The sequence below is a fragment of the Microcebus murinus genome, chromosome X (genome assembly GCF_040939455.1).
Source record: "Microcebus murinus isolate Inina chromosome X, M.murinus_Inina_mat1.0, whole genome shotgun sequence".
In the NCBI taxonomy this organism is placed as follows: domain Eukaryota; kingdom Metazoa; phylum Chordata; class Mammalia; order Primates; family Cheirogaleidae; genus Microcebus; species Microcebus murinus.
This window is the reverse complement of record NC_134136.1, coordinates 125,566,497-125,586,800: the sequence shown is the minus strand read 5'-3', so window position 1 is coordinate 125,586,800 and position 20,304 is coordinate 125,566,497. Positions and strand designations below refer to the sequence as shown.

At 43.7% G+C, this 20,304-nt stretch overlaps 1 protein-coding gene across 1 annotated transcript in view; it reads right to left on the bottom strand.

The window, feature by feature from the left end:
* Positions 1 to 715: 715 nt before the first annotated feature.
* LOC105855147 (transmembrane protein 185A) overlaps positions 716 to 20,304 on the bottom strand; it is a 35,210-nt gene continuing 15,621 nt past the window's right edge. Inside the window, exons 2-7 of the mRNA XM_012735928.3 lie at positions 14,418 to 14,594; positions 12,035 to 12,242; positions 8,022 to 8,105; positions 4,336 to 4,512; positions 3,620 to 3,743; positions 716 to 2,399 (exon numbers count right to left, since the gene is read on the bottom strand). Coding sequence (XP_012591382.2) covers positions 2,155 to 2,399; positions 3,620 to 3,743; positions 4,336 to 4,512; positions 8,022 to 8,105; positions 12,035 to 12,242; positions 14,418 to 14,594 — 1,015 coding nt within the window. The 3' untranslated portion in view covers positions 716 to 2,154. The remainder of the gene's footprint in view (positions 2,400 to 3,619; positions 3,744 to 4,335; positions 4,513 to 8,021; positions 8,106 to 12,034; positions 12,243 to 14,417; positions 14,595 to 20,304) is intronic.

Below are 20,304 nucleotides of genomic sequence, written 5' to 3'. Positions count from 1 at the left end.
GGTGCAGATCGTGAACTGTCTCCTTGGCGACGTGTCCTAGAGGTCTTGGGGCCAGGCAGAACCACAGTACAGCACTGCCTAAAGACGTCAGGGCCCACTCTTGGGGACGCTGGCCCACACCCCACAGCATAGGATTGATGCTTTTAAGCACGGAATCAAGTCTAGCATGGACCCCGTGGTTCCGGCTGCAGCCGCACCATGCTTTTAACAGCACCCTGGGATGTCCTCCACAGAGATGTTCCTAACACACCCATACTGCTGGGCAGGAGACAGCCAATGGCAGCTGGCGGCCTTCTTCCCACCTGCCCTCAGCCTGCACTCATACGGGCCCTGCCCCCCAACCCTGGGCCTTCGTGGTCACGCCGTGACAGGGCATCTGGCCACCGGCCTTCACACACATTTTACTTTCCTTATCCGACATGCGTGTAGGTTTAGACCCCCGAGTTCCATCTCTGCCATCCTTCCTCTCGGTGTGGTGCCGGCAGGTCAAGGGAGAGGCGTCCATCCAAAGCAGCCTCTGCGTCACACACCGTCCCCACATACGGGGCCACCTGTCCACAAGCTCCCGCACTTGATTCTGGGCACCGAGCTCGATGATGTTGATGTTCCCCCACCCCCGCTAGCCTCGGCTGCCTGCGGCAGCTAGAGATTCCCTTTGCTCTGGCTGACAACAATTCCGATTTCCCGGACCACCAACAAAAGCACATGCGCACAGTGCCCGTGTAAAATGAAGAGCCAGTTTATTGAACAGCTTAAGAGAGTAAAAACAGTGGATTTAGCTACACTTTTTACACACTGAGCAGGTAAGGCTACCACTTTCCGTTCCCCCTTACCCCAAACAGAACAGGCTCCCTGGAGGCCCGTTGCAGGGCGCAGGCCTGTATGTGCGGGACTGGAATTAAGCCGACTTAGGCCGGTGAGCAGCTGCCCACGTTAACACTGCACACCCCTCTCCCGGCTGAGTATATCGACGGCCCCCTTTTACCCTCTTTTAAATGAACGACCGATTTGGTTTCAGGCAGCATGATATCACACTTGTAGCAGGTGACTCACGACTGTACCCGCGGTGCCTGGAGCTTTCACGTGTCAAAGCATCGCGCCTCGTCTAAAGCCTCCTTGTTGCTGGCAGACAGAAAGCTTGAGCCTTAACACGGACGCCATTTCTGCTCTGGGCAACATCCTCCAGTGTCCTGGCATCCAGTAGCACCTTGCAGGTTTTCGGCTAGCCAGTATTCCCAGCCCGTCAGAAAAGCGTGAACCACTTCTTGCTGGCTGTGGCTGTTCCGGCAGTAGCAGCTACCGAGTACCTGGAGGAATTCCAGGGCGGAAAGAGCAATGTCCAGTGAAGGCGTGGCACCCCGCTGGGGTGGGGCAGGCGTGCCGCCAGCTTCTACTTCTGCAGCAGAACACCTCGTCTCCAGCACAAGCTTGTAAAAAAATACTTTCACAGACTATACTGTACAGAACTAGGAGTTAACACCGTCTATTACGATGCTAAAACATCTGTATAAATACTATACACGCATGGAGTGACTCCATTAGAAAGGGCTCACCCGTGAGGCTATTAAAAACTGCTGTCAGCATGCCCAAAGGGAAACTACTCCCACGGTAGGAACAGGAAAAAGGAGGACTGCGCTGTGTCTACAGTCTACACTCGCAGTGCCTTAGAGACATCGTTACAGTTCCTACTGACTACGCCAAGACCTGGACAACTGGTAAGCTACACATGGGGGCTGGCCCTGTGGGAAAATATATTTTGGAACAACACTTTGGATCAGAACTTTTAGCACTTTGAAAACCAGCCATGTAGACAGATGTCCCTTCTGCGGGTCTGGTCATCTGGCCACCCCCTGGGTCCGACGGGGACCACCAGACGCCTTGGGCTCCCACCCAGACGGATGTAAATCGCTGCTCCCTCTCCCACTCTCCCTGGCAGCCAGGTCCGCTGACACACACCCTGGCTGGTCACCTGCCACCTCTGCGTCCCTTGGTGCTGAGTGGCTGATAGGCGTTGGATGCAAAGAAGGCGTTGGATGGACGTACCTGGAGACCCAGCTCCAGTTCCGGGGCCGGGCTGTGGGTGAAGAGGCGGCAAAGGGAGGTGGAGAGAGCGTGTGTCCCCGTCCACTTACGTGCTGTCCCCCAAGGTGGCGTTTAATCGGGCATTTCGATGTTTAATTTGGGAGGGGGCAGCACATACTTTCCAGGGCTCTGCGTGATGACCACCCTGGTCTTCTTGCGAAACACAGGAGCAATTTTAGGAGGTTCCGGAACTGGGGTTTCTTCAGTTTCTTCATTGTCTTCGTGATGGAGATCGTAGGAAATGTTTCCGTATTCTCGCAAAAATGGGAAGATTTCAAGCAGAAACTGACAGAAATCTTTGCGAATACCAAACCACCCTGAAAAATAAGAATGTTCTTTTTCAAACGCTAGGCCCAAGTGACTTTCACGTTACCTTTCTTTCCTGAACAAGAAGTCCATTTTCTCCAGAGAGTTCACTCAGAAACGAAGACTAAACAGGGCCTCAACTCAATAACGGGCCAAACAAAGTACGACCTCTGGCTCCGGGGTCCTCAAAGCGGGGTTCCCAGACCGGCAGCAGTACCATCCCCAGGGCCTTGTTCAGGATGTGATTCTCGGGCCCTAGCCCTGACCTCCCGAATCAGAAACTGTAGGTTGGGCTGGTGTAGGCTGAGGCCACCCACTTTTCCTGCCCTTAAGGGATCCTGTTGGGGGCTCAAGTTCGAGAACCACTGCCCTAGTGAGTCTCAAATACCTGTGGTGCCTAGACCACGCTGCCTTCCTCTAATCTTCCATGCCCAGGATAAGCTCTTGGATGAGAAAGAGTGTCATGCAAGAAGAGGATTTCTGTCACCCTGTGGAATCTGGGAAGGTGGCAGGCAGGTGTTGGTCCAGGCCAGGGGCCACCCTAAAGCTACTTCCCCGAGGCCTGCCCCTCCTCTCTGTGCACCACCCAGCCGTCGGCTCCGTGCTGGCTGGCTCTCCCGGGGCACAGGCAGCAGCAAGCATGGCCTGGGCTGCGGTCTAGGCACTGCTCCCACCCCACTGGCTTCCAGAAGGCCAGTGCTCTGGGGTTCCATGCGATGGAGCTCACAGCCTCGTGAGGAAGGGACCCTCCTTACAGATCGTTTCAAAACTGTGTGGCACTGCATGCAAGTAGAGAGGAAGAGAGGGCACACAAGGTGCACCTGACAACACTCACTGATGTCAGCAAGGACATGGGGGAAGGGGAGGGCAAAAAGGGACCTAGGATGATCTCGGGGCTCAGGTGGGAGATGTGGACGTTTCATCCACTCCTCACAAGCCCTGGAAGGAAGTATCTTGATCCCAATTTTGTAGAGGAGGAAAGGGGAGCTGTGAGAGGCTGCTTGTCTTGTTTGTTCCTCCCTCAAATCACGGGGAGCACTTGGAGGAAAGCCGTGGTGCAGGCCAGGGGACAGCTCTCCCTTCCCTTGGAGGGCCCTAGAACGTCCTCAGCCCTTGCTTTCCCGCATAAACTTCTAACTCAGGGTCCTCAGACTCATCCTTTCATAGTTCGGGGACCCCTGCACCCCCACAGACACACACATGAAGGGCTTCTGACACGCCGAGTACGTACAGTGGTTTCCTCCCTTCTGTCCAAACGTGGTTGCCATCAGTGTGATCAAGGAGAGCCACAGAGGCACGAAGATGGGTATGCAGGAGAACGCATTGTGGCCATCCAGTTTGTGAACCAGCAGAATCTAAAGAGAGAGACACAGACAAGGTCCTTTTGACACAACGACAGAAAATGGACAACTTTGGAAGCTGCACCTCATCAGACGGCCCCTGCCCGCTGAGCTGTCAGAAGCGGGAAGGTCAGCACCTCAGGTCTCGGCCAAAGACCACCCATCCTCAGGGGCTGCCAGGAGATGAGCTTTTACCTCCCTCTCTAGGGTTAAGCAAAAGTCCCTCCACTTGAAACGTTTCCGGCCCCAGGAATTTTATGGGAATCTCCTCCAGGTGTTTGTTCAAAGGAGTCAATGGCGGCCACTCCAGAATTCTCCACACAACTCAAATCCGAAAATCCAATATCCAACTCGCCCTTTCAAAAACTAGGACCTCAAGACATACAGACGCATCCGCACTGGAAAGGTGCACTCCTCGCCGCCAGCCCCTGCCCGCCCCCCAAGAGAAAGAAAGGACATTCTCTTTGGACACACGTCCTATCCTGGAGGTGTGCTCTCACTGCAATTTCGAGGGATAGCAGGCTGCCTTTCCAGGTAGGCAGGAGGCTGTTGCAGGGAAGGGTGGGCCTTAGAGGCCGGAGAGGCTTCCCGTAGGTAGAAAGCTCACCTCAAAAGTGAGAAGAGGCACGACGATGGTCATCCAGCTCAGGGCCATTGTTATGTGAGTCCTGCGCTGCTCTGCAATCACGTCCATGGAGCGCAAGAACAGGACGGACCACACGATGTAATAGAGGACCACCAGGCACAGGAAGGACATGAGAATCCACAGGGGAACACACACGACCTGAGGCAAGGAGGGGAGGAGTCTCTTTAGAGCTTCCAGCCCAGCTTCCGGTGGAAGGCGTTGTCCACACCGTGCTGGGTCTCCCCAGCTAAGACAGCGCCAGCCTGAATAAGGGCGGTCCCTCCTCCCACGACTGCCAAGCGGACAGCGTGGGAAAGAGAAGGTACACTCTGCTTGCTATAGGGCCTGATGCTGGGGAAGCACACGTTCTGTCATCAGTCAGTCCCTCCTCCTTCCATGACAGCCTGCATCTGGCCCCCACGCCTCTGCCTTTCCCGAGGTCCCTCCCCCTTCCTCCTTCCTCCACTCACTCAGGCTCTGCCCTGCTCACTGGCATCACACCCCACCATACCCGCTTCTCAGGAAACATTTCCACAACCTGCCGGAGGTACTTTGGTGAGACACTTGGGAACGGGTCCCCAGAAAGTTCAGCTGCCAGGGCTTCTAGGGACCCCCGCTGTGTTAGTGAACTGGGCAGACTGACGCTGGGCACACAATGCTACCCCGTCCCTGCCACCATGCTCAGGCGAGTTCTGAGTATGTCACTGTCCTACCAGAAAGACCTTGTCTCACCCGCATGCAAGCCCAGAGGATAAGCCCTGGGGTGTCACCTGGCCTGGCTCCCTTGTGTCATCTCTTCTCCCTCCTGCCCTGCCTCCCAGTTCTCCCGTTTTCTTTTACTAATTATGGTACAGTAAAAGTGACTGTCTTCCTTTGCCATACAGTTCTATGAGTTCAAACACACGTGTAGATCCTCACAGCCACAGGCAGGAGGAGCTCTCCCACCCGACACCCTCGGCTGTCCTCCTTCCGTAGTCACACCCTCACTCCACCATAACCCCTGGCAACCAATGATCTGTTCTGTCACTATACTTTTGTCTTTGCTAGAACGTTACATAGATGGAATCACACAGCATGCAGCCCTTTTGAGCTGGCTCCTGGCGATCAGCCTGCTGTCTCTGAGATTCATCCACATCGTTCCCTGTGTCCACAGGTTGTTCCCTTTCATTGCTGAGTGGTATTCCACCGCATGGGAGGCTATAGTTTGTTTCCAGAACCGTCCATCAAAGGTGGTTTCCAGCTTTTGGTTATCCCAAACGAGGCTGCTACAAACACTGGAGTATGGGTTTCCAAGTGGCTGGCTGTTTTCATTTCTCTAGGGCAAACACCCAGGGGAGTGTTTACACTCTGGGTAAACACCCAGAGTGACTACTGGGTCACACGGTAAGTGCACCTTTAAATGTATCAGAAACTGCAAAACCGTTTTGCAGAATGTCTGTGCCCTTGTGCCTTCCTGCCAGGAATGTGGGAGCATCCCAGTTCCTCCGCATCATTCCCCTACCTCCCCGAACCTGGCCGTGGCAGTGCTTTTGAGTTTCACCATTCTGGTAAATGTGCCGGGGGAACCCATCCTGCCTGTCCCTGATGGGTGATGACGTTGAGCATCTCTTCCTGTGCTTACTCCCCATGTGTATATACTCTTTGTGAATTGTCTGTTAAGCCTTTTGCCGGTTTTTAAACTACGTGTTTGTTTTCTTATTTTTGAATTCTCTGTATGTTTTAGGTACTTGTTTTAGGTATTTGTCTCTGTATGTTTCAGGTACTTGACACATGCTTTGCATAGATTGTGTCCCAATCTGTGGCCTGTCTTCTCATTCATTTCATTTTAGTTTTGAGGAAGTTCAAATTTATGATTTCTTCTTTTATGGACAATATTAATGCTGCCATTTATAAGCACTCTCTGCCTAACTGCAGGCTCCAAAGATTATATCCTATGTTTTCTTCTAAGAGTTCTACATTTTACCTATCTATGATTGGAGTTGGTACATGAGTTTTAATCCTTCTGACTAGCTTGACTGTGGGTTTTGCTGAAGGCCCCCATGCATAGCCTGTCTTCTTCCTTCAACAGCACATCTGTGACAGGCCTCTCCTCTATTGGAACACACTTCATGGGTGGAGTGTAAGTGATCTCAACAGCCTCACTTGCTGTCTCTTGCTCACTGTGGTAAACGTTCTATCACACTGCTTCATCCACTGGGATCGGCACAGGGATGAGGGTGGAAACATCCCTCTGCTCACTTGCAGAAAGCATTCAAAATTCCTCATCTTTTTCTTTTTTACCTTATACTAAAAATGTGGTCTTGTGTAGACTTGTTTCCTTCATGACACAATAGAGACAGTTTTGAAACCAATTACCATTTTCCACATATAGCACCCTGAAGATGTACAATGGGTGCCTGAGCAATATTTTTGATTATGAATATTTTATTAAAGACTTGGGAAGAAGTGATAAATGCCATCTTTACTTTAATTTTGGAATCTATTTATGTTCCCTTATTTTTTTCCCTGCCCCCAAATGAATATTTTGTTTTTGTACTATAGTTTTCACTCTTTTTTAAAAAAAGGTAAACTATGTTTAATGCAGAGAATGTCGTGTATGCAAAAATATACATCAAGCAGCAGATAAGATAAAGACAAAAATACTAGCTTGACCTCACTCAACTCCCAGAGGCAATGGAACTATTCTGCCTTTGTTCTCAATTTTATTTCTATACATATAAAAGTTGAAACCATACTGTATTCTCCAGTTTATAGCTTACCACTTATTTATCTACCCTCCCTCCCTCCCTCCCTCCCTTTCCTTCCTTCCTTCCTTCCTTCCTTCCTTCCTTCCTTCCTTCCTTCCTTCCTTCCTTCCTTCCCTCCCTCCCTCCCTCCCTCCCTCCCTCCCTCCCTCCCTCCCTCCCTCCCTCCCTCCTTCCTTCCTTCCTTCCTTCCTTCCTTCCTTCCTTCCTTCCTTCCTTCCTTCCTTCCATCTACCCATCCATAGTTAATTTTAACCAAACAACCAATAACTGAAGTCACAGGTTAGAAGCATGACTTAGGGCTCCACTCATGGCTAGCATGTAAATTGGTACAGCATTTTGAAAAATAAGTTGGCAGTGCTTAAGAACTTCAAAAAGTTCACACCCTCTAGCCCAGTAATACTGTTTCTGGAGTATTTCCTAAGAAAACAATAAAAAATAAGCCAAAGACTTTTATGTATAAAAATATATACTGCAACATGTTTTAAAATCAAAATGCTGGCTATAACTGAAATATTCTATTTTAGAAATCAGAGGATGGTTTGATTGTTGCATTTGAAGAATATTTCACATCAATTAAAGTTTAAAAGTTATGTCTATAAAGATACTTTATTACATGGGAAAATGTTTATAACAAAGAACGGATTAAAACAAAGAACAAAGAACAAAACAAAACAAAAAACAAAGAACATATTAAAACAAAGAACATATATAAAAGTATACATACAGTATGATCCCAACTATTTGTATAACACAAGGAAATAAAAAACATTAATCATGTTATCTCCCAGTGGTGGGATTATGGGTGATTTTATTAGTCTATTACTTATGCTTGTCTGTCTTTTCCAAGTTTTCTGTAATGAGCACAAATTACTTTTATAATAAAAAAGAAAAGTTTATTTAAGGATCTAGAAAATTACATACAAGCCAGGGCCAGTGGATGATCTTGTCCAGTCTTAACGCAATGAATATAAACTGGAGAATGTTGACAGAACACAGGATTTCTAACTGAAAATGAAGAGAATAATCAGTTAAACAAAGTAGAAGTTGCATTTAATACTGTAGTTATTTGGTTAACAAACTAAAAGGCAATGAAAATTATAATACAGTAAAACTTGTATTATGTTGCACAGGAAACTCCTGATTTTCGGCACCAGAGGAGCACAGCAGTGCTATGCCTAGGAGAAATGTGGCCCAGGTGGCCTGGACTCCTGCCTCATCTCTCTCAGTGGCTGTCTTGCCCATTCTGCAGCTTGAGGCCTGGGCACAGATGATGACGGGTGATGATCTTGTTTCCAGACTCACTGGGAACAGAGGCAATCTGCAGTAGACTCCCCAAGCTTCCTTCCTGCCCCTAACAACAATCTCTACTCGTAACCATCCTTGTACTTCCTTCTTCCCATACCTGAGACTCACCCCTGCGTCTCACCCATTCCTTTCCGGCTCCTTGAGGATCTTGTCACATCCAGCCATCAGTTATAGATTCTTCACTCCATCTTTAACTCTGCCTATTCCATTGATGCTTCCTAGCAGCACAGAAACAAGTCAACTCCTTCCCGTTAAAAATAAAAGAAAACCCAAACCAAATAAGGCCTCTCCTCCCTTGATCCAGGACCCCACTAAGCCTCAGTTCTCTTTGCCCACGTTGTCTCATCTGCCATTCCAAACTCCCTCACTGTGTTCTGGCCTCTACCTCCACGATCTCCAGGAAACAGTTTTCATCAAAGTCACCAAAAACCAGGAGGCAGCAGAACACTTCACTCCACAGCCTACTGATACCGTGACTGTTCCTTCCCTCTTGCTCCATTCCTCCTGACCTTCCAGGATCCCACCATGCAGCCTTGGTGCTCTCCAAATGCTCTGATGATTCATTCAGTCTCCTTTCCTCTTCCTCAAATGGTGATACTCCCCAGAGCTATAAACTCAGCCTTGTCTCCCCACTAGAGAGATATACAGACAGACACAGACACACTGTCACTCGCTTCACCCTAGGGCTAGGAGAGAAGAAATTTCAGCCACATCCCTGGCTTGCATTACCTCCTAGTGGCTGATTCTCAAATCTGTCTCCAACCTAGTCTTCCTGCTGCACACCAGACCTAGCTGTGCATGTGCCACTTGGATCTCCTAGAGGCACCTAAAATGGAGCCAGGCCCAAACCGAGTTCATTATCGCCTACACCTTGAACCTTGTCCCTAGCTTTTCTGTAGCCTCCCATTAAGGCACCCACACCAGGAACCCAGGAAGCACCCATATTCTTTACTCACAATCTCATATCACTCACCAAATCCTGTCCACCGTACCACCCAAACTTCTCTTGAACCTCTGCCCACTGGCTATGCTGATGATGACTGCCTACTCAGACCACCCCCAGCCTCTCAGCAACCTCTCATTAGTCTCCCTGCCGCCAGGCTCATGGGCCTCTGCTCCCAAATGCCCTACAGTCTGTTCTTCATTCACCAGAATGGAAATCTGTGACCTGACCCAGAGCTCCCCAAAAGTTCTCAGTTCACAGGGCATTTAGTGACTCAGTAATTCTTCCATAGACCTCCGGCCAAAAGAAATACCTAACAGTTCCATTGATTTAAGTAATTAGGTCTGAACTTAGTAAGTATTTCTGTCCTAAGTAGCCATTTGAAAAAATAGTTCACATAAATTAAAAGAGAAATATTTTAATTTCATTCTTAAATAGCCATGACTAATTCCTAATACGATGCGGATACCTGTCAGGGTAGTGCACAATTTCCCAAACCTTGGAATTAGAAAAGGCTCTTCCTCTTTTGCTACCTGATGAGTGTCTTCACCTAGGTGTTCACACACTACCAGCCTTTATTTTTCGCAGCACCTGATGAAAACCCAGCTTCTTAAAGATATGACATCATTGAAAGGACTGTAGTATGATGTAACAATAAGCCCATAAACTGTTTCAAGCTAGTAGTTTGTACAGTTTCCCAACAAATTTCAGGTATCCCTGTTTTCCTCAAAATGTCCACTATCCCCTTGTATCCTGTGAGCTCACCGGGGTGCCCCAGGCACCTCGGCACATGCTTTGAGGGCTGACAGTGTGGCCCTGTTCAGCCCAGTCCCTCTGTAGAGGCTTCCTTCCTCCCTAACTCCCACAGCTTCCTCCTTTCTACCTTATGCTCCATTCATGTCTGAACTGTGTAATCCATGCAGCTGACAGGTTTCCTCCTGCCTTTGGGCTGTAGTGTGCCTGAAAAATGCCATTCCTTCCCTCCCAACATAGAGCTTAATGGCAGACTCCAGCTCTTTCTTCCTATCTCTGTGCAAGGCTACTCTCAATCCTCTTCTTGCCAATGCAGACACTTGTTTTTATGTCACAGAAGAGGGAGCTCAACTCCCAGCACGTTGTTTCTTCTCTGGATAAGAATGTGAATATATGAAAGACTACCTTTCTATAACTCATGTCCAGTGCAGTCCTAGTCACTGTACAGTTGTCCCGTGGTCTCCATGGGGGATTGGCTCCAGGACTCCCCAGATATCAAAATCAACAGGTGCTTGGGTCCCCAGTATAAAACTGGAATTGCAGGGAGGGTAAAAAGTGGCCATCAGAGGTATCCTCCCTGCATAACCCACCCCTACCTATTAGCCACACCCATGCTATGTATGGCCTTTCTGGCTTCCCCTGTTCAAGGCCAAGCCTTTCCTAGTGCTCTAGGTCCCATTCCCTCTGGGTCCTACAGGGCTTTGGTCCATCACCGTCCCTCTCTCTGGACACCTTCCCTTCAAGCCTACATGCGGGGTCAAGGATTACATGCCCAACCCACCCCCTGGCTCCTATGTTCCCTTCCAACCCAACTGCAGTCTCTTTTTTCTACTCTTTATCCACATGGCCCAAAACAAGGCTTCTATGGCCTGGAGTTCTCCCCTCAACCCATTAGGACATTAGGCTTTGGGACCTCAGCTTTTGTGCAGTAAGTGCCTGGGCTTTGGAAGTCAGGCTGACCAAAATGGAATCCTGGCCCTGCCCCTTAATGTGTGGCCATGAACAAAGTACCCTCTCTGGGAAACTACCACACCTACTTCACAGGGTTATGAATACTTAATAAGATACTCCTGCATGTTATGTGCCTCACACAATGCCTGGCACACAGTAAATGCTCAAAAAATGCTGCCTGCAATTATTTTCATTGTTAATATTAGTATTACTAGTCCTGGTATTTTATTCACCTCTGCATCCCCTATGCTTAGGCAAAAAGGGCTTGCCATACAGTAAATACTTGATAAATGTTTATTGAGTGAATAAATATTAATATATGGGCACATCAGGATAAGCTAACCAGAGAGCAGTTGAGGAGCTTGATCATGGGATCTGAGGTGGTGAGACAGTCATTTTTTGGATCAAGTTGGCTAGGCTATAGTACCCAGTTATTCAATCAAACACTAAGCTAAGTGTTGCCACGAAGGTATTGACTTTGAATAAAGGAGATTACCTTCAATAATGTGGGTGGACCCCACCCAACCAGTTGAAAGCCTTCAGAGCAAATGCTGAGGCTCCTTTGACAGAGGAAGAAATTCTGCCTCAGTACTGCATCGTCAATTCCTGCTGGATCTCCAGCCTCTCCACCTACCCTACAGATTTCAGACTTGCCAGCCCCACAATCATGTGACCCAGCTCCTTAAAATAAATCTCTTTATATCTGCATCTACCCTATGGATTCTGTTCCTCTAGAAAAGTCTGACTGATGCAGGTGGACAGGGGAAGCTATAAGTCGGGAGAAGGCTGATGGCCTGGGTGAAAAGCCAATGTTCTAAGTCAAGAAAGAGAAACGATCATTTCCATTGTCTTTTGTGGCTTTATGTCCCATGATCTATGGTCAATGATCAATGTCTTCCTAACAAAGGGCAAGAAATTGATATTTGAATAACTGACCAAAGATTTTACTTTTGAAAACATTCTTAAATATATGGAATCTCACCTCTAATGACCTGTCATGTCGAAAGCCCCATACACAAGCTGCAACAGACACCGGGGAAACAAAAAAGAGTGGCATGAAGACCAGAAGCCAGAAATGGCTTCCTCTCTCAATTCTGTCACAGACCAGAACTTCAAACATCAACAGGAGCAAGTGGATGCCTACTGCAATCAACATGGCTTTGAACTCCACACATGTTTCTCCTTCTGCTCTAAAAAGGGAAAGAAGAAGAAGAAGAAATATTCTCAGTTCAGAATCCCCATTATAAGCCAGCAGTTCAGGGCAAATAACAACTTATGTTAATACTTCGAATTTTACTTGTAAATTTGTCAAAATGCAAAGGAAAATCAGGTCAAAAGCGAACTTAAACGTAATCTTTAATAGGCAATTTTTCAAACATCAAAGAACTACTATATGACAAGAAGTACACATTAAAAACAAACCAGACATTAATGCCTTAACTGTAGGACATTCTCACTAGTAATAGCCACAGTTATTACTTCCTAGACAAAGTACATAAACATTTTTGTTCATATCTTTAAATTCAACACAAGAGTTACTTCCAAGATTATTCAAGCTGATCACTTCTACTGCTAAAAACTGACAGATACCTTTTAAGTCTCATGATTCTCATCTCTCAATGAATTAAAACCCATATAAATTGTATTTCATGTCATATTATAAAAATAACTCTATATTTATGAATAAGTGTTGGATATATTACAATAAGATATAGTAACTATTGTTAGGTGCTATTTTAAAATGCAAAGAAAATGTATAAATGTCTTTTTATTTTCCTTTCTATTCCATTAGGATAAACTAACACCTGTAGGAAGACAGAAGAATAAAAGAGTCAAAATTATTCTTAAACTAAATCAATTTAATTAGCTATTTAAGTATCATGCATGAACTTAATAGATTAATAACTGAAAAATGGTAATGCCACTAATCAGAAAAAAGCTTTATAATAAATTTGAAAAGACTTGCAATGTTCTTCAAAACACAGATGAACATTTATGTTATACATTTCTTGTTGGTGATAAATACACCTGAGTTTAGGATGTAGAGAAAATGAGGTCAGAGGTTATTCCTGTAGTACCCAAAAGCATTGCATCAGTTACTGTTAACACTAGAGTGAGCATGTCGTACACTCTGTACATTCAGTGTACAGCCCCCACACCATTCCTTTCCTTACTTAAAAAAATCTAAAATCAAACCCACAAACTTCAAAACCTTCTAAATATCAATTAATGGAACCTAAATTTTTAGTAATTTACCTTTTTATTCTTTGAGGAGCAAGCATTAGATATCTGAAAATATCTCATAAAAATGAAAAGATAAAAAATAAAAATGTATAGCCACACAGGTAATCAATCTTTCAAAACAATCTAATAACTTTAAAATAGCTACCTATGAACGTCCCTCATCTGCCAGGGCTCTTTGTGTAGCCATTTTAAAGTTATTAGATATGCATGTGATATGTAATTTATAAGATCTGAATCTTTATTTTTTAGAGGTAATAACCAAGAATTTAAAAACTTCTATACTTTTCCCACATGAGCAGCTCAACGTACACTCCCTTCCATCCCCACCTGCCTACTGGGCATTCCTGCACTCTTCATCTTCCTGGTGAAGGTTTAGAACAGCCTCCTACTCTCAAGTCCTGCCTTTTTCCTTTATATAGTTTCAGTCTCTGCGAGAGAGACAGACTCTCACAGGACCCAGCAGCACCAGGCTGCACACTGCAGTGAGCCAACTCCTCGGAATTTGGACCATCTGAGGCATCCAAGAAGAGCAGTGGAGACTTGGAGAAGGTAAAGGTTACCCCTCTCCCCTTAACCCAAAGGCTCTGCTCTCCTTATCAGAATCTGGCCCTCAACTTTCCTCATTCCCTAGCCCTGGTTTCAGGGACTCAGGGCCTCCTGGCCAAGCTACCTCCCCCACACTGCTAATAGTCTTCAAACCCTGGGCCTAGGATAGTGGTGGGACAAGGGGAGCCCCAGTTCCAAAACTGAACTGCAGAAATATAGATCCCTGATGAGCAAAGCTAAAACTCTGAATGCCTTCTCCTAAAAGCAGGGTGGTTTCATGCTTCTTAGTCTAGTATGACATACCACTTTGTATTTTGGGTACATTTTGGATTATACAGGCATTTGTGTGCTGGCCGGGAACTTAACCACCCCAAATAACACTGCTTTTGTAAGAAAACACCTATCGAACACCTAATTTTCAAAAACAGAAGAGATCTAAGTTTGCCTCTACTATAGTTCTTAGAAAATACCAGATACATAGAAAAGGAAATGGTCCTTACTTTATCAAAAGTGAGAAAAGCCAAGATATTGCTCCCTCAGGATAGAGACCAATGGGTTTTATAAAGCAGTCTTACCGATATTGAGGATTTCGTGCCCAGACTCCAGTTCCAACTGAGGCTCCAACAATGACCATTAACTTCCAAAGCCATATTGGAGCAAAAACGGCCCAGTAACTCCACTGAATGATGCCATCCAAACGAAGGGCCAGCAGCACAGAGAACAGTAGCAGACAGGCATAGATGAGGAATTTACTAGGAGAAAAGTAAAATGCTTAAAGAGGATTTACTTTTACAAACATGTGATGCTCAAATGGGGAGTAATAACAGCAACATTTCTCAGCACCTAAAAAGAGTCACTAATTCAACAATCACTGATTGAAAAGGTTTATGTAGCAGGCATACAATACTGGGAATAAGAGAAACATAAAGAAGACTAAAATAAGCCCCCGGCTTCCCAGGCCTTCCTAGTAAAAGGCAGCCCACACAGAAACATATAATTATATTAATAATACAGTATGGCATTTGATGGAAGCCAGGAAGAAGAAATGCAGATTATGTCTGAGGTACTGGGAAGCAGAGAGGTGGTGACCCTGGAGATAGTTCCGGGGACACATAGAAAAGCTGCCAGGCAAGAAAGGAAATGACATGAAGAAGAATGCCAGGCAGAAGGAACTAGCCATACCAAGACATGTAGAAGGAAAAGGGCTGAAATGTTCAGGATATGGTCAAGTTCTATCACTGATTGATTATTTGATTCTATTTCTAAAAAGATAGCCATCTGCCATGTTCATATGGCTGAACACTTTAGTGCACATATTATACTTTCCATGACTGAATAAATTACAAACACACTCTCTCTCACAGGATGCCCTTGAAACATTAATTAGAAATTACATCGTTGAGGACTTCAACTTCCAGCCTTGATGTATTATTAACAGGAACAGAATTTGCCTTCCAAATTAAACAAGAATGACATACAAGACAACAGTTTTCAGACATTGACAACAGGCAGTGAAGAACAAGGAGGGAGGAAACAAAGGTGATAAACCTTAATATTGCCCCAGTTTATTGACAGGAGGCAGTTTCTATGCTACAGGAAGAAGGTAATTAAAATTCAACCCTGTCAGTAATTAAAGGTAAATCATCTAAATACCAATTTGAAGACAAAGAGTAAATATTTGCATGCTACACACCCAATAAAGGGCTGATAACTAGAATCTAAAGAGAACTCAGGAAAACCAGCAAGAAAAAATCAAACAACCCCATTAAAAAGTGGGCAAAGGACATGAACAGAAACTTTTCAAGAGCAGACAGAATAATGGCCAACAAACATATGAAAAAATGCTCAAAATCTCTAATCATCAGGGAAATGCAAATCAAAACCACAATGAGCTATCACTTAACTCCAGTGAGGATAGCTTTTACCAAAAAGTTCCCAAATAATAAATGTTGGTGTGGATGCAGAGAGATAGGAACCCTCATACACTACTGGTGGGACTACAAACTGGTACAAGCACTATGGAAAGTAATATATAGATACCTCAAAGAGATAGAAGTAGAACTACCATTTGATCCAGCAATCCCATTACTGGGCATCTACCCAAAGGAACAAAAGACATTCTTTATAAAAAAACACACCTGCACTAGAATGTTTATAGCAGTACAATTCACAAGTGCAAAGATGTGGAAACAACCCAAGTGTCCACCAATACATGAGTGGATTAATAAAATGTGGTATATATATACCATGGAGTTCTACTCAGCCACAAAAAACAATGGTTATTTAGCACCTCTTGTATTATCCTGATAGAGCTGGAACCCATTCTACTAAGTTAAGTATCACAAGAATGAAAAAACAGGCACCACATGTACTCACCATCAAATTGGTATTAATTGACCAACACTTTATGTGCACATATGGTAGTAACATTCATCCGGTGTCAGGTAGGTGGAAGGAGAGAGGAGGGGATGGGTATATTCACACCTAGTGGGTGCGGTGTGCACTGTCAGGGGGGATGGGCATGCTTGAAACTCTGACTTGGGTGGGGCAAAGGCAATATGTGTAACCTAAACATTTGTACCCCGTAATATGCTGAAATAAAAAAAATAAAGACAAAGAGTATCAGATTAGATAAATTAGCAAGACAACTACATGCTGTCTATAAGACACCTACTTTATCTATAAAGTCATAGACAGATTAAAAGCAAAAGGACAGAAAAAGTTATATTAAACCAATACTAACCAAAAGAAAGCTGGAGTTATTATATTACTATCTGTTTTAGTCTTCTATTGCTGCTGTAACAAATTACCATAAACTTAGAAGCTTAAAACAATACAAATTTATCGCACTGTTCTGTATGACAGGAGGCTAGATGGGATTGGTTGGTTTTTCTGCTCAGAGTCTCACAAGGCTGAAATCAAAATGTCCATTGGTGGGGCCCTTATCAGTGGACTCTGGGCAGAATCAGCTTCCAAATTCATTCAAGTTGTAGGCAGAATCATTTCATGTGGTTTTAGTTGTGAGGTACCTGTTTATTTGCTGGCTGTCACCTGGCAGCCACCCGTGGATACTAGAGGCCTCCCTTAGGTCCTTGCATATAGGCCCCTACATCTCAAAGCCAGCAATAGCATATCAAATCCTTCTCATGCTTGGAATTTTTCTTACTTCTCCTCCTGCCATATTTCTCCTGCTTCCAGTCAGAGAAAGTTCTCTGCTTTTAAGAGTTAATGTGATGAGCTTGAGTCCATTTGGATAAAGCCAGGATAATCTCCCTATTTTAAGGTCCATAACTGTGGTAGACAGAATTCTAAAGATGTTTTCCAAGATTCCTTTATCCTGGTTACTCAATCAAACACTAATCTAAATACTATGAAGGGACTTTGCAGATGGAATTAAGGTTAATAATTAGCTAACCTTACAGTAGGGAGATTATACTGCATTATGCAAGTGGGTCCAATGAGCCCTTAAAAGAAGAATAGGAAGGTAGATGAGTAAGTCAGAAAGATGCAATGGAAGAGGAGAGATGAGGCAGAAGGAAAGTCAGAGAGATTCCAGATATGAGAAGGACTCAGCCTGCCATTGTTGGCTTTGAAGTTGGAAGTAAGGAACCATGAGCCAAGGAATGCCTGCAGCCTCAAGAGGCTGAGAATAACTCCTGGCTGACAGTCAGCAAGGAAATAGAAACTTCAGCCCTACCACCCCAAGGAACTAAAATTTGATAATAGCCCAAATCAGCTTGGAAGCATATTAATCCCCAGAGCCTCTAGAAAGGATTACAGCTCTGCTAACATTTTGATTTCTACCTTGTGACACCCTAAGCAGAAGACCCAACTGAGCCATGTTGTACCCGGACTTCTGATCTAAAGAACTGTGAGATAATAAGTTAAGAGTAGTTTTAAGCCATTAGGATTATGGTAATTTGTCATGGTAACAATAGCAACTAATACTGTAACCTTAAATACATCTGCAAAGTCTCCTTTGCCATGTAATATAACATAGTCACAGGTTCTAGGGTTTAGGGCCTGTATATCCCTGGGGGGCCATTCTGACTACCACAATATAAGACAAAGTATATTCTTGAACGAGGAATAGTACCAGGGACAAATAGGAGCAGTTCATAATGATAAAGGTGTCAATCTGTCAAAGGGATCCAATGATCATAAATATTTATGTACCTAATAATAAAGCTTCAAAATACATCTAGAAAATATTAATCAAACCAAAGTGAGAATTAGAAAAATTCATAATTATAAATAAAAATTAACACTCTTCTCTGAGTCAATGATAGAACACATGGACAGAAAATTACTAACTAACTGACCTAACTGATATTGATAGAGTTCCTTCCAACAACCGAATATAAATTCCTTTCAAGCACATGGAACATTCACCAAGATAGACTGAATTCTGGACCATAAAACAAGGCGCAAAAAATTTAAAAGCACTGAATCATAAAGTAAATCTCTAGGCACAATGGAATTAAACTAGGAATCAATAACAGAAAGATATTTGGAAAATTCTCAATATACTTGAAAATTAAACATGGCACTTCTAAATAATCCATAGGTGGAACGAAAAAAAAAAAAAAAACCATAAAGAAAACTGGAAAATATTTTGGACTAAGGTGAAAAAAACCTTGCCAAAATTTGTAAAATATAAGTAAATCAGTAATTAAGGGAAATTTCAACATCAAACGTTTACATTAGAAAAGATGAAGTCAACAATCTAAGATTCCCCCTTATGAAACTAGAAAGGGGAGTAAATTTTTAAAAGCACAGAAATTAATGAAATACAATAGAAAGACATTAGAGAAAAATCAATGAAACTAAAATCTGGGTCCTTGAAAAGATAAAGAAGATTGGTAAATCTATAGCCAGATTGATCAGAAGAAAAGGAGTAGACACAAACTACCAATATTGAGAATGAAATTAGGGATATCACTACAAATCCTACAAATATTAAAGGGATAAGAAGAGGATATTATGAATAACTTTATGCCAGTAAATTTCTTGAAAGAAAGACATGGAAACTGAAATACTAGTTAAAATCCTTCTCACAAAGAAAATGCCAGGCCCTGGCAAAATCTACCAAACATTTAAGGAAGAAATAGCACCAATTCTTTACAAATTCTTGCAGAAAAAGGGGAGGGGGGGACATTTCCTAATATATTTCATGAGATTAGCTTTACCCTGATACCAAAACCTGACCAAGAAAGAAAACTACAGACCAATATCACTCATGAACAGTGATGCAAAAATCCCTCCACAATTTTAGCCAACTGAATCCAGCAATGTGTAAGAATATTACATTATGACAAAGTGTGGTTTAGATGGGATTGCAAATTTGGCTTAACATTTGAAAATCAGTTAATATGCTTCACTGTATTAATAGACTGAAAAAGAAAAACCACATAATTATCTTAATAGTTACAGAAAAACATTTGACATAATTCACTGCCCATTCAAGATAAAGGCTCTCAACAATCTAGCAATAAAAGAGCTTCTATGAAAAACCTATAGTTGTAATACTTAATGGTGAAAGATTAAATGCTTTCCCCTTAAGACAGGAAACAAGGCAAGTATGTCCACTTCAATACATCCATTCAACATTATACTAGAGGTCCTAGCCACAATATAAGAAAAGGAAATAAAAGGCTTTCAGATTTTATAGAAAGGAGTAAACCTGTCATTATTCACAGATATGATTTTCTATGTAGAAAACTGTAAGAAACGTACAAAAAGCTACTAGATCTGATAAGTGAATTTAACAAAATTACAGGATAGAAGGTAAATGTATAAAAATTATTGCATTTCTATATAGTAGCAATGACAAATCGGAAATAGAAATTTTAAAACACTATCATTTACTGAAAATTTCCAAAAAGTTTTAAAAAATTCTAAAATTAAAAGTTTATGAAAAAAACCTCCATTTACAATAGCATGAAAACTATAAAATACTTAGAGATAAACATAACAACATATGTTCAAGACCTTATACACTGAAACCTACCAAACACTGCCGTTTTAGTCCATTCGGGCTGCTCTAACAAAATACCATAGATGGGGGAGGGGAACAGTGTGTGTGGGGGGTGTCAGTTATAAACAACAGAAATTTATTCCTCACAGTTCCAGAGGCTGGAAGTCTAAGATCAGGGTGCCAGCATGGTTGGGTTCTGGTGAGGGCTCTCTTCTGGGATGCACACAGCCAACTTCTCATATGCCTCACATGGTGGAAAGGAAGCAAGGTAGCTCCCTGGCCTCTTCTTATAACGGCACTAATTCCAATCATGAGAGCTTCACCCTCATGATCTAATCACTCCCCAAAGGCCCCACCTCCAAATACTATCACACTCGGGATTAGATTTCATTTATGACTTTTGAGGGTATATAAATATTAAATCCATAACAACTGCCAAGAAAAATTAAAGATCTAAAATGGAGAGATATAAAATGGAGATCAGA